The sequence below is a fragment of the Thermobia domestica genome, chromosome 8 (assembly GCF_964235325.1).
Source record: "Thermobia domestica chromosome 8, izTheDome1.hap1.1, whole genome shotgun sequence".
NCBI classification, from domain to species: domain Eukaryota; kingdom Metazoa; phylum Arthropoda; class Insecta; order Zygentoma; family Lepismatidae; genus Thermobia; species Thermobia domestica.
Window position 1 is genome coordinate 206,034,431 of NC_137461.1, and position 13,469 is coordinate 206,047,899.

General features: G+C 33.9%; 1 protein-coding gene across 2 annotated transcripts in view; it reads right to left on the minus strand.

Moving 5' to 3' along the window:
• Positions 1-13,469, minus strand: part of Taf6 (TBP-associated factor 6) — an 87,576-nt gene that overhangs the window by 16,368 nt on the left and 57,739 nt on the right. For both annotated transcript variants that reach the window (XM_081769394.1, XM_081769393.1), the window contains exons 9-10: positions 12,022-12,226; positions 6,137-6,264 (exon numbers count right to left, since the gene is read on the minus strand). In XM_081769394.1, coding sequence (XP_081625520.1) covers positions 6,137-6,264; positions 12,022-12,226 — 333 coding nt within the window. The remainder of the gene's footprint in view (positions 1-6,136; positions 6,265-12,021; positions 12,227-13,469) is intronic.

Genomic DNA, 13,469 nt, shown 5'->3' on the forward strand with positions numbered 1-13,469 from the left:
AATTGACGAGAGTCACTCTGTCAAACTTAATTTAGGTACCATACTTTAGTTTAAATAAAATATGTTTCAAAAAGATCAATTTCTGGTTTATTCTTATTTTCACCTCGTTTACTTCTGTTGAGTCTCCTTTATGTACCTTAACAAATCAAATAGAGAATTATATTTTATCGATATTTCAAGATATTCTTTCATTCTAATATGTATATTGTGTTTCGTTATACAAAAATATTTTCTTTATTGACACACGTACGTATAAAATAAAAATAAAATAAAAGTTAGGGCAAGTAGTATTCAGGAGCTGTATAAAGTGTAAGTAGAATGGTGATTTTTCTAACTACTGAAAAAGTTGAGTTGAGTTTGAGCTTAACATCCCTTTCAGCAACGAGGCTATATGAGACGTGGACCTACTGATTAATGTGGAATCCAAACCACATGAGCTCCCGCCGGGAATCGAACCCGGGTCTTCCACGCCAAAGGCGTGTATGCTAACCACTTAGCCACGGATGAGCTCTCTAACTATATTGAAAAACTAGGAGAGAAAAGTTATTTTCTTTTTACAGATCCTGGCGTTCATTCAGGTGTGAATGGTGTGCGTTGTCACTGTAAAAAATATACTGGTATGACGAAACACAGTATACAATATGAGAATATCCTAAAACTCGAGAAAATGTAATCCCCAATCTAATTTGGCCGGGTACGTAAGAGAACCCAAAATACAGTAAATGAGGTAAAAGTTATGAATAAAACAGAATGATATTGAAATTAAACATTTCGAAACATATTTTGTTGAAACTAAAGAATGTAAATTAAATTTGGTTAGAATGACTCGTGGTTCTCATTCATCGAGCGTCACATCAGAAAAATATACTTTGGAAAGAAAAACAGTAAAAGGTACAGTGTCACTATTACCGACATCTAATTAAGACGTGGAGGTTGATGTACATTTTTAATAGCACTGCCCGTTGCATTTTTTTTTCTCAACTAGGTTTTGTTTGTGTTGGCTCTTGTTATGTATGTTGTTTTACCCTCACGTGACGATGTTTACCGGGTCAACATGAAAGTTTGTTAAAGAGATTAAAGATTGGAACGCGAGCATGACAGCTCCTATATGTATTTGTTCAAATACCTTCCCATGCACAAGTAAAAGTTACGAAATTCGGTATAGATTACATGGAAAACATTTTACAAATTCAGAACAACTTACTTGTTATGCTTCAAATTCGCGAAAAATACCACTCACTATGAATATTTGAAAAGGAACCAGAAAGATTTTATATCAACAATGAGTGGTATTTTTCACGGATGTGACATGTAACAAGTAAGCATTTTTAAAAAATACAAATTATGATTCACCTTCCATTTTAATTTGTTCTTATCGGGACATTTTACATATAGAAATCCTTCACCTGAAACCCGTTAGAAATAATAGAGTATTTGTTTCACGAAACTACAAATATATATCTTTTTAAATCATATATACTGTAATATGGAAATAAATTCAGCCCAAATATATAATGATGTCCAAAATATACGGAACAAATTTCAGTGTATTGTAAACTAATAACGTTTGAAACTTGAAAATATTCTACTAGGATTTGATTTCTATACAGGCTTCTTCGTTTCTAAGAAGTTCCACGTGTTATAAGTGAATCTTGCATTGATGAGAAAATGGTGATGTGAAGTATGGTTTATCACTCACTACTACAAGCTAGAAACGATTATGTGTTTTAGATGTTTTATAGAATCTATCCTGATACAAAACTCCGTTGAAATATCAGTAGTAGTAGTAGTAGTATGAATATCTGAAGTCAGTAGAATGAATATCTGCCTTGATTAGTGCTACAAAAATTGAATATAGCAACAACATTATTTAAGCATATCACGTACACACTGTAAAAATAATAGATTGGTACGCTATTATAGACAACTATTTTCGTATATATGCTCAGTTTGAACACACTTTGTATTGCTAATAATGCCATTATAAATAACAACGAAGTCAGGTCGTCAGTGCTTGCTAAGAACACACTGTTTCTTCAACAATAAGTCAAGCACACGTTCGTCGTTTAAATGGAAATCAATTTCGGATGTCTTACTGTAAGACATTATTTGAAGCATTGATGGTTAATGCATGTGTATGTTCATCAATTAGATCCCTGACCATGCACTCAATGAATAATAATAATAATAATAATAATAATAATAATAATAATAATAATAATAATAATAATAATAATAATAATAATAATAAAGCAATTGCATTATTTGTAGTGAGATCATGTAATGACAAACGACTCACCAAGGAGATACAGCCATTGAGTATCCCTTTCCGATCTTCAACTTTTCATGAATAAATAGATATGATTTAGTGGGAACGTCAGCAAGAAGGTTATTTATCCTAGTCACTTTAACTTTTTACTTTCTCAGCACAGTTTAAGCATTTGTGTATATAGTTTGTAGTGTTCCGACACACACAAATTCGATATCTTGGTGTTTAAGTGATTTAAATTTTGTAGCCAATAAAATCGAATCAAAGGTCTTTTTGAATGAAACTTTGTACTCATTACTTCTTTGGGTGTTGCATTAGCTCTAACTGTCACGAAACATTTACTCTGATGTTTATAGCTTCATCTATGCAACAATGAACATACTATTTTTTCATACAGCAATGATTTTGTACTATTATTATTAACTTACTACTAAGAAAAGGTATTGCGTTAGTCCTGCCTGTCACAGGTCCTTTTTCCCATCGTTTATTTCTGCATTTACGTTAATTATTATCAACATTCATACAGGTGATGATTATGTATTATTATTTATTAATTAAAGAATTACACAAAATCATCGCTTGTATCATATAGTAACATGCTGGTAAATGTTAGTCTGACACAGGTACTGCGATATGTGTTAGGATGAATAGGCTTGATAGAATTAAAGCAATACTGTCCCAATTCTAATATATTTATGAATTGATCATTTTTGTAACGTTTTCCTGAAGCTCAGATGGTTCTACTGAGGAGACACGCACAACGAACTTCACAAAAGTCCGCTTTTACTTCGTACAAACGTAAATACTTGAGAACAATTTTACTTTTTAAACGATTTCTTTGCAAATATTTTGATTAACCACATTTAATTCGTTCATTCACATGTAAGTAATAGCAGCTAGCTTTTAAGATGTCAAATAATGCAATACGAAGATTTGAATCAAAACACTGTTATGTAAAGATTTATATTTCAGCAGTTTTTCTAGTTTGATTTGCGGGATAACTTCTGTACTATTTTTTTTTATTATTTTTTTTAATGCATGTTTTAGAATCTTCTAACATGACTAACATTTACTCCAAGAAACACGAAGATTCGTCGGAGCAAAATCCAAAACCTGCCAATTCTATTATTATTATTATTATTATTATTATTATTATTATTATTATTATTATTATTATTATTATCCACTGCCTTACAGTTTCCTCTAGCATAGTGAAATCCGGGTTCGATTCCCGGTGAAAGCTCACGTGCTTCCACGTTAAGTTGTAGGTGCACGTCTCGTATAGCCTCAGCGCTTAAAAGGAACGTTAAACTCCAAATCCAGCAACAAACTATTTCCTCCCAGCTTTCGGCCTTCCCACAAGTCTCTTTTCAGAAGTTTTCCAATTAAAATTCTACGCATCCGCATGCTTTCAAATCCTGATTATGCATATTGTATAGTTTCGCGTTATGGAAACTTTTCAGCATGACAAGTATTTCCATCCAGCTACATATATTTTCCTTTTTTTATAGTTTTATGGCTCACGTACTAGCAAATGATGAGACAGACTTAACGGACCTCGAGGTCACTGTATTGATCCACTATTATTTTTACTTGCTCCTTATATTTTGAACACCATAATATGTTACATAAATAACAGGTAAAAACCATGATATAATAGCATTTTGCAATCACATAGTTTCATGAAACAAAAGTATGAAGTATCCCTGAACATTACCTTCTTGTGCTTAAAAATATAGTGTTTCATGTTTCTTTCTTAATATGCGCTGAATAGTGAAAACTATAGGTAAAGTATTTTGTAGAAAGCAATTGGTGAAAATAGTGCAATGTTTCTTTCATCGTACATGTGAATATTTCTTGTACTTCCGATAAACGATATGGATTTCATTGAATTCTTTACTAGAATGGGAACCGATGTCAAAACGTCTATTTACTAAACATCAGTGTCTAACAGCTAACTTTACAGCAACAATGAATTCGTAAGAGCTCTACATATATTTTAAGTGAGAAACCAAAACCTGGCATCTTTTTTATCAAGAGAGAAATATTCTTCACTTGCTAATTACATGTCTAAGTGATTAAACCACTTTCATACTAACGAACTACGTTAAAAAAAAAATTAGAAAACCACTTCACTATCAAACATTTTGAATTATATAATCATCCAACCTCTCACCTCGACAAGAGTGGATTTATTGCAAACTTGAAGCAGATGTGAATATGAAAGATGACTGAAAATGCTTGAGAGCTCCATCATGGCTATATGGCTAACGTACATGCTTACGGCGCGGGAAAACCGGGTTCGATTTCCGATGCGAGTTCATTTTCGCATTCCACGTTAAAGTTGAAGGTCCATGTTTCATATAACCTCGGTGTTGAAAAGGATGTTAGAACTCAAATCAGTCAACCAACCATAATGCTTAAAGTTTGCCTTTTTCTTTCTTTTTAATTTTTTCTTCTATTTCTTCCCCATCATTTTCTAGTTATTTTACTTCATAGCGCTATTATATGTTTTCAATAACAATTTTCAAATAGTTGAAAGTCGCTAGCTACTCAAAGCCCTTCTCGTGTCTTTATTGGAGTCAAATTGATATTTTTCCAAGTATTTCTTTCACATTAAGTTGAAAATCACAAGGCATTATTTCCATGATAATGAAACCTATAAGGAAGGACCTTGATTGTTCATAGGCTTTAGATTTTCGTGTTCTATGCAACATGCAACAAATTAAACACATTATTCTGCTCAAATATTCTTAAATATACCGTTAGTTATGGTCTGTCCATGTTCTCGTAATCATATTTAACGTTTCCTGTTTCAAACGTTTTTAAATGTTTTACTCCAGAATGTATGATATGCAAATCCAGTTCTTCAAAAATTGTCACGAGTGCAAAATAATTTCTGAAATATGCAATCCATTTTATCAATGCATAACAATATAATGTTATCATTAACATGGAGGATAACAAAATATCTGAAGCAGTTAGCGCATTTGTCTGATATGAACTTCTGATACAAAGGTTGATTTTAAACAATTGGCCTGAGTCACGAACGACCTCCTCTAATAATAAAAGCAAGAAAGAGACTTCACACCTCAATATTTATTCTGTCTCTCACACTCTGACAACACAGTTAATGTTAACATTGTCGTCCAGGAACACCACAAAGTTTCGTAAATCCTTCGCACATTATCGAAAAACAGCTTCATAATAAATGGAATTCATTTTATAGGTATATTCAGCAGTAATGTTCATAAAAGCTTTGCGAATTTTATAATAGTCACAAATGTTTGATTGAAGCGAAATATGAGCTGGACAGTCGTTAAACACGATAATGTAACAATATCATTAGTGTTACACTTCATCAAATAAATATACTAAACTTTATAATTTATTCATTCATTCAAATTTACGTTTCATAATTAAAGAGAACTATAAATAAACTTCCCGTCAGAATAATACTACATAATAACAAAAATTTCACATGTATGATGAAATGATCTTCATGCTTTCTCTTAGATGTGACATGAACAGAAAGAGTTGTCCCTTGTGGTAACTCTACCCACTAAATTAGTGTGTGTAATGTTCACTGTATGTGGTAGATAAAGCCCCAAACCAAGATAGACCCAATAAAAAAAGGTTTCCCTAATTTTTCATCTGTATTTCACACTGTATATTCACCATAATTTACATGAAAAAGTTATATCTTTAATCAGACTACGTTTCCTTGACGACTCATTCTTCCGATAGTAAATAACCAGGCGAGAAAGTTCAAACCTATAAGTATCGCACCTTTGAAGGAAAAAAATATCGTAAATAAAGAAATAAAACATTTCACATCGAAATATATCACAAATGAAATCACTGTACCTGCGACGGTGTGGAAGGACGAGATGTTACTATAACGTACTTCTGTGACGGGTTTTGGGGCTGAACAGCAACGGGTCGACTTGGTGTCGTGCCTCCTACCACAATTGTCCGAGTTTGTTGTTGATTATCTGTGAAAAACAAGAAAATTAGCTTACAACATTTGCGTTAACTTTTCCCTTACAAATATATTTTTAATTTATACATACAAGGTACCATTTATCTTGATACGCCCGTGTAATTTTAAAACTAATGGCCAAAAAATATTCAAGTTTTGTACCATGCAAATATCAGAAGGAAGATATTGTTTGGCATACTCTGTAATACCACATTATAGGGCCATCTGAAAAAATACTATTTTATGTTGGATTGGCAACATCGTTAACTTATGCTGCCACAGAGATGTCAAACAATGTCCTCCTGCCAATATTACGTGTACAAAATTTCAGTACGGTTTGTCCATTAGCTTAAAAGTTACAAAGGCGTATCAAATAAAGGAAAAAAAAAATGAAATGAAATCTTTGAATTTTACGTCCCACGGTTATGCCGGTTAGGCTAAAGGAGACGGTGATGATGAGTGATGAATGAAATGGTGGAATGAAGAAAGTAGGAGGAAACGGGAGAACCCCGAGAAAACCCACACACACGGTGTTTGTCCACCACAAAGTTCACTTGGCGGGGGCTGGGATCGAACCCGAGACCCCAAGCACCAGAGGTGAACGCTCTACCACTGAGTCACCGCGGCTCCTGTATCAAATAAAGGGTCTACCATATATATATATATATATATATATATATATATATATATACAAGGGCCATCCGGAAAGTGGTACCCGTTTGCGCCGCATGAAGCGCTGACGACTTGGGGAGCCGCTGGGCAAGGTCAGACCGCGTCAGTGGCTTGTCTGCCCGCTCTGTGCGAGGTTGCGTGACGCTAGTAGTGCCTGTGTTGTGTCTGTGTTCGTTTATAATGATTAAACGAATTTAGAACCCCGCCAGTTATGAAGTGAGGGCCGTGATTAAATTTCTTAATGCACGAAACGTTCGCCCTTGTGAAATTCATCGCCAATTAAAGGAGATGTATGGAGTCAATGTGATGGACGAGTCGTCTGTTCAGCGCTGGTGTCGCAACTTCAACCTGGGAAGGGAGAGTACACACGACGGGGAGCGTTCAGAGAGACCATCTGTCATGACAGACGAACTGCTGAGGTCAGTAGACGAATGCGTGAGGAACGATCGGCGCGTCACAATTGATGAGCTCTGTGAACATTTTCATCTCTTTACGAAGCTTAAAGACTTTCTGGCGGGAAAAAGATTTGACAGCGATGAAGAACTTAAACGAGTCGTGACTACGTATCTCAATACGCTGGCGACGGAGGACTATGACGCTGGAATACAAAAACTCGTCACACGGTATGACAAATGCCTCAATTTGATTGGTGATTATGTGGAGAAGTAGTGTAAAGTATACTCCTTCCAATAAAAATGTGTATATTTGTTAACATGTACTACTGTGTTTTTATTGCACGAACGGGTACCACTTTCCGGATGGCCCTCGTATATATATATATATATATATATATATATATATATATATATATATATATATATATATATATATATATATATATATATATATATATGGATTATATATACACACTAGCCTTTGACTAGCTGGGGGCTCCGCCCCCAGACTTCCGTGTCTACTCGGCCTAAAGGAAGTGCTCAATAATTTATGTCAGCTCATGTAGTTTGATATATAGTTAAGACTAGCCTTTGGCTAGCTGGGAACTCCGCCCCCAGACCCCCCGAGTTTTCTCAGCCTACGGCCTCGCATTTCTTATCTATCGCCCTTTGTATCAATAGTGAATTTCGTGAACTTGCTCTTCATATTTCCTGAGTCTGCCCATCCGGGGGCTTCGCCCCCACACACTTTCTTTGCTCGGCCTACGGCCTCGCATCTCTTCAACCCACAATTGTATCGTATCTTTTAGATAGTTGAAATAGGAAAAGAAAATATTTTGTTTAACAAGAAAAGGCCCATTTAAATAAAATAGGAATTTCTTCATCCCTTTTGAGACTCCTAAAAAATTTAAAATATTCACTTTTGGCAATTTTCCTGTCGGTTAGTTCTAGAAGGCTACAATCATGCCAAATTTCATCATTCTAATCATGCCGAAGTGCCTAAACATTTTGGGGTGTAGAAGTCCCATATAAATAACATGGGAAAGATTTTTCAGTTTCCTATAAAACCATTCTACGGTTGGAAATTTTTATTTCTGATGATTCACTTAGGTAACGATACCGAAAACGTACAAGCATACCGACTTTTAAATTTTTATTCCAATTCTAAGTACCTAAAACACGAGATTATAGGGAAAAAAAGAAAAAAAAAAGCTCATTTAAATAACATGGGGAAATTCTTCATCCAATCTTTAGACCCCCTAAAAATTCAAAATATTCACTTTTGGCAATTTTTCTGTAGGTTTGTCCCGAAAAACAACAATCATATCAAATTTATTCATTATAGCCCTACAGGAAGTGCTCAATAATTTATGTCAGCTGTAGTTTTATATATAGTTAAGATTAAGATAAGATAAGATAAGAAATATTATATAAATAAATATATTTATATATATTTACTTAGTATATATATATAAATTTTTCAGGCATAAATATATTGCCAAGACTGTAACACAAGCTATTAATATAAAATTTTTGGCTTTAGTCAAATTTTGAAATTTAACTTACAGATTAGAACCAAAGTTTGTATGCGCGCAATGCAAATGTTTTTTTTAAAAGACATATTCGTACTGCAGTTATTTTAATCAAATTAACACAATACTTCATTAAAATTATTATGCATCATTAAACTACAAGGAAAAAGGAGGAAGAATTCATGACTAAGTAAAAATGTTTCATGTCGATTGTCACAAATAACACTACCAAACTCCAAGAAGTGATTTCTATATCAAACGAAGAAAAAAGCTCTAATAAACATATGACGAATAAAATGTACAGGCCATCGCACTGAACTTTCTTGTTCCTATTTGTTAAACTAAACCATGTCTTTCTGCAATTATTATTGAAATGTTTATGTCTATGGAATATGAATAAAATTATAACAGACCTTTTCGAAAAATTTTGGCCGAAAAAAACTCACCCCATCAGGTTCTTCGATAGAAAAGGATTGTACCATATTCTACGGTCGATAATGAAATATTTACTTAACAAATATCTAGAAAATCATTGCAGTCATTTTCTCAAAAATTGTCGAAACAAAATACATTCGAACACAGCGCTATTCGCTATGAAAATACTGTAAGAAAAAGCAATAATCTAATATGTTAGAGCTATTAGTGAAACATTCGCTTATGAATGCAAACGTAATAGAGCCGTTCTAGACAAAATTGCGGTTTTTGATTTTAATCTTCCAGTAAGCTACCCTTAAATTTTGGTGGAGGAAAATTTAAAGTACTTTACTTAGAGTATCTTACTAGAACAGGTTTAAAATTTAGTCACAATACACTGAAAGACATAGCCTCTTAGGATTTCTACATAGGAAAATGAATAGACGGACGAAATCCAGAAATACCTTTTAAGCATTACAGATCATGAAAAATACGTAAATCCGTCGAAATCTCGAGTTTACGTTTCTTCCATTATCACAAGCTTCTTCTTAATTAGTAGTACAACAATAAAAAATCCCCTCTACTTGTAAACTAATCCTTTCAAAGAAAAACTGGTTTTTCTTCATATCATAGGACTATTTGTGAAATATAACGGATATTCCGATAATATGTTTCTTCATTTTTTCACAGGGAAGTTATATTACAAAGTGAAAACACATTACCATAACAAACAAACAATCTCCCCTAAAGTCACAACAGCAGAGGCGAGAACAAGAGCTATCGCACATGCACAAAATGCCGTAAAATAGAAATAAATAGCAGACAAGTGTGCCCGAGGTCAGTCGAGTGCAAACCGGTATGGCAAAAAGAAGTGTGCTGGAAACGAGGTCCCAAATGTGAATGCATGCTGTTGTGAGCTCTGAACAGGTACGTGGGACTAATGTTTCAGATATTCAGTGACGGATACAGAGCGTCTATGGAAACAACGACCACACGTTCCTTCAAATGGTTAAGCGCTAGTATGCAATGTTCAATGAAGGAAGGCAGAGTGTGTGGAAGATAAAAACCGATCTGGGCACACCTTTTTGTCCCCGACTGCAACAAATGTCGATAGAGTACAGGAATTGGAGTTAGTCAATAGGTGCGTAACTGTGTCTGATGTGATATTTACATTGGGCGCTGACGTGCTAAACGTATCACACGATTCAAGATCTGTTGGTATATCGGAAGGTGTAGACAAGATGGTGCCAAGAGACTTCATCTCCGATCATAAGACTGCACGGCTGAGCAAAAGGGCAATGACTTCCTATTCAAGATCATCATAGGCGATGAGACCTGGGTGCGCATTTTTACTCCAAATATCCCGCCTCAATGACATGGAAACATCCCAGCTCACCTGTCACGGAAAGAAGTGTCGCAGTCAGCTGGAAAGATTACATTGACAGTAATCTTGAACGAGAAGGGTGTCACACTACTTAATTATCTCATTACATGGACCGTCGTGGAGCACGCTATAGTCCACATTAAGTATACTGAAGTTCCCCGTTCGAAGTAAGAGACTAGAACTTCTGAGTACAGGGGTTCTTGGACGACAATGCAAGACCTCACATAGCAAGAAACATTGCAGAACACATTCATCGTCTGAGACTGGAAATTAAATCACCCAGCCTACAGCCCCGATCTTGCCCCACCAGACTTCCTCCCTTTTTCCTAGTTGAAGTCAGCACTATAGAGACATCACTTCGGAAACAACAAAGAGGTACAACAGGCTGTGAAAAATTTTCTCAAATCGTTGGACATCGATTTTTACTAGGAGCGTTTCTTGAAGCTGATTTCACGGTATGACAAATACATCAATGTTGGTGACGACTATGTGGAAAAACAGGTAAAAGATTGTATTTTGTTACAACACTGTATTTCTTTTGTTTGTAATAAAACTGTGAAAAAAAACTGACGAAACTTCTTTCGGAAAGTCCCTCATATCGTTCGTCCCTTCTGGACTTTTTCCAGAGAAATAACTTAGTTCATATTATATTTGTAGGTCAGTTAAGAGTATGAATGAATGAAAAAATGATTATGGCTTAATGGGGACGTTGGCAGCGAGGCTAATTCATTCATTTGAACATTCATTTGATATAAAGAATCATGTCCTGAAGTTTGAAAATATTGTTTTCCCGAGGCCTATAAAAATATGCAGTGTCTAATATCACATGTTTCATAGGACAGTGTACTATCTACTATCTGTAATAAGAACATTGAACTGTTCGACAAGCACAAGTAAAAGGAAAAGAATCAACTTCAATTAACTGTTATTTGTCAACATTAATACAACTTACTTCATTGGCCTTCCATGCGATGTTTCGGAGATAAATTTTCAATTCTTACCTTATGGTAATTACAGGTGATATAAAGGTACAATATGCACTTAATTTCACAAAGTGAAAATCTACAAGGTAAAATTTGGGTTTAAAAATATAGGAAATCAGTTATTGCGCACACTACCTTGTCAAATTACAATAAGGTAAGTCATTTACAATTTGAAAGTGTTGCTTCCTGTACAATAAGAATTATGACAGGTATTGAATCTAGTTACTTAATCCTACTTTCTCTCAGGTTACTGATATTAACTGCATTATCAGATGCATTTTTACATTTACAGTACAGTAAAGTCGTCAAATGAATTTCGAAATTTAACACAATAATTTTATTTCACACTAACATATTGCTTCAGATATATATTAGAATACTAAAATTTACTTGTTTGAATAAGGCTGGGTTGTGACGTTACTGGTCTGCTTTGACTAGTAGTGCTGGTGGTTGAAGTAGTAGTTATGGTGGGCTGTGAACGAGCTTTAACGACCGCTGCATGGAGACCTGGGCCCAAATAACCAAATTCTGCTTTGTAATCTTCTAAATAATCAGGTGGCTGTTTTATTGTTTTTAGTAGTGGAGCAAGAACTTTCTGAAAAAAGAATTTAAATATCATGTATAGCAAACATCCAAATTTAGCAATAGCAATAGCAATAATAAATTATACATGCACAGAAAAGGAAAAAAATCATGCATAAAACAAACATGCTGTTATATAAAAGAAAATAATACTCTCAGCTGATAATGAAATGATTATATAACTGTCTTTGTATATTACTAAACTTATGATCAAAAATGTCAATAACACTGGCAAAATCATTGGCTACTGATAAAAATTTATACAAAAGAACATCATTGAGAAACTGAATGGGTTTAAATATTTTTCGATTTTTTATATGATAACTGGTTGTATACAGAGTTACTATTGATACCAGATTCAAATTACCGTGAAGAATTGAATGTAGCATTTTAAGATCCAAAATAATCCTTCTTTTAGACAAACTTAATATACCTAAGGACATCCTAACTTCATCCAACGACATACCTTCATAACACTTAAACTTCCAGGGTAACCAAGCAAGAATAAGATTTTGAATTGTCTCCAGAGTAGTAGATATATAATCTATATTTCTATTTCATATGATTGGACAATATTCCAGATGACTTCTAACATTGGAATAATAAAGAATAAGGCAGGTTTTAACAGACTTAAAATCTTTGTACATCCATTTAAGAATTCCAAGATTCCTTCTCGCTTTGGAAGTTATATTCTCAAGATGTTGTTTGAAAAGCAATTTGCTGTCAAAAACAATACCTAAATCTTGAATAATATCTACAATTCTAATTGAAGTATCATTTATGTTATAAGTGAAAAAAATTGGATTTGTTTTATTTGTAATATTCATTGAAAAGGTTTTGTTATAATTCAAAGGTAGTACATTGTTTTGAGACCAAAGTAGTATTTTATTATATTGTTTTGAGCACCAAACAATCATCCAAATTTACAATAGTTTTGTAGATTTTGAGGTCATCTGCATACATCAAACATTTACAATCCAAATTTTCAGTTATATCATTAATAAACATAAGGAATAGAAGTGGTCCGAGATTTGATCCTTGCGGAACCCTGGAGTATATGTTATATGCGTCTGAAAGATTACCCCTATACCTAACCACAAACTTTCTTTGGGACAAGTATGATACTAACCAAGTAATAAATACAATGGAGAGATAATAATGTTTCAATTTGTAAAATAAGATGTCATGTGGTAACTTATCAAAGGCTTTAGAGAAGTCGAAATAAATTACATCAATTTGACCATTACTTTTAAAGA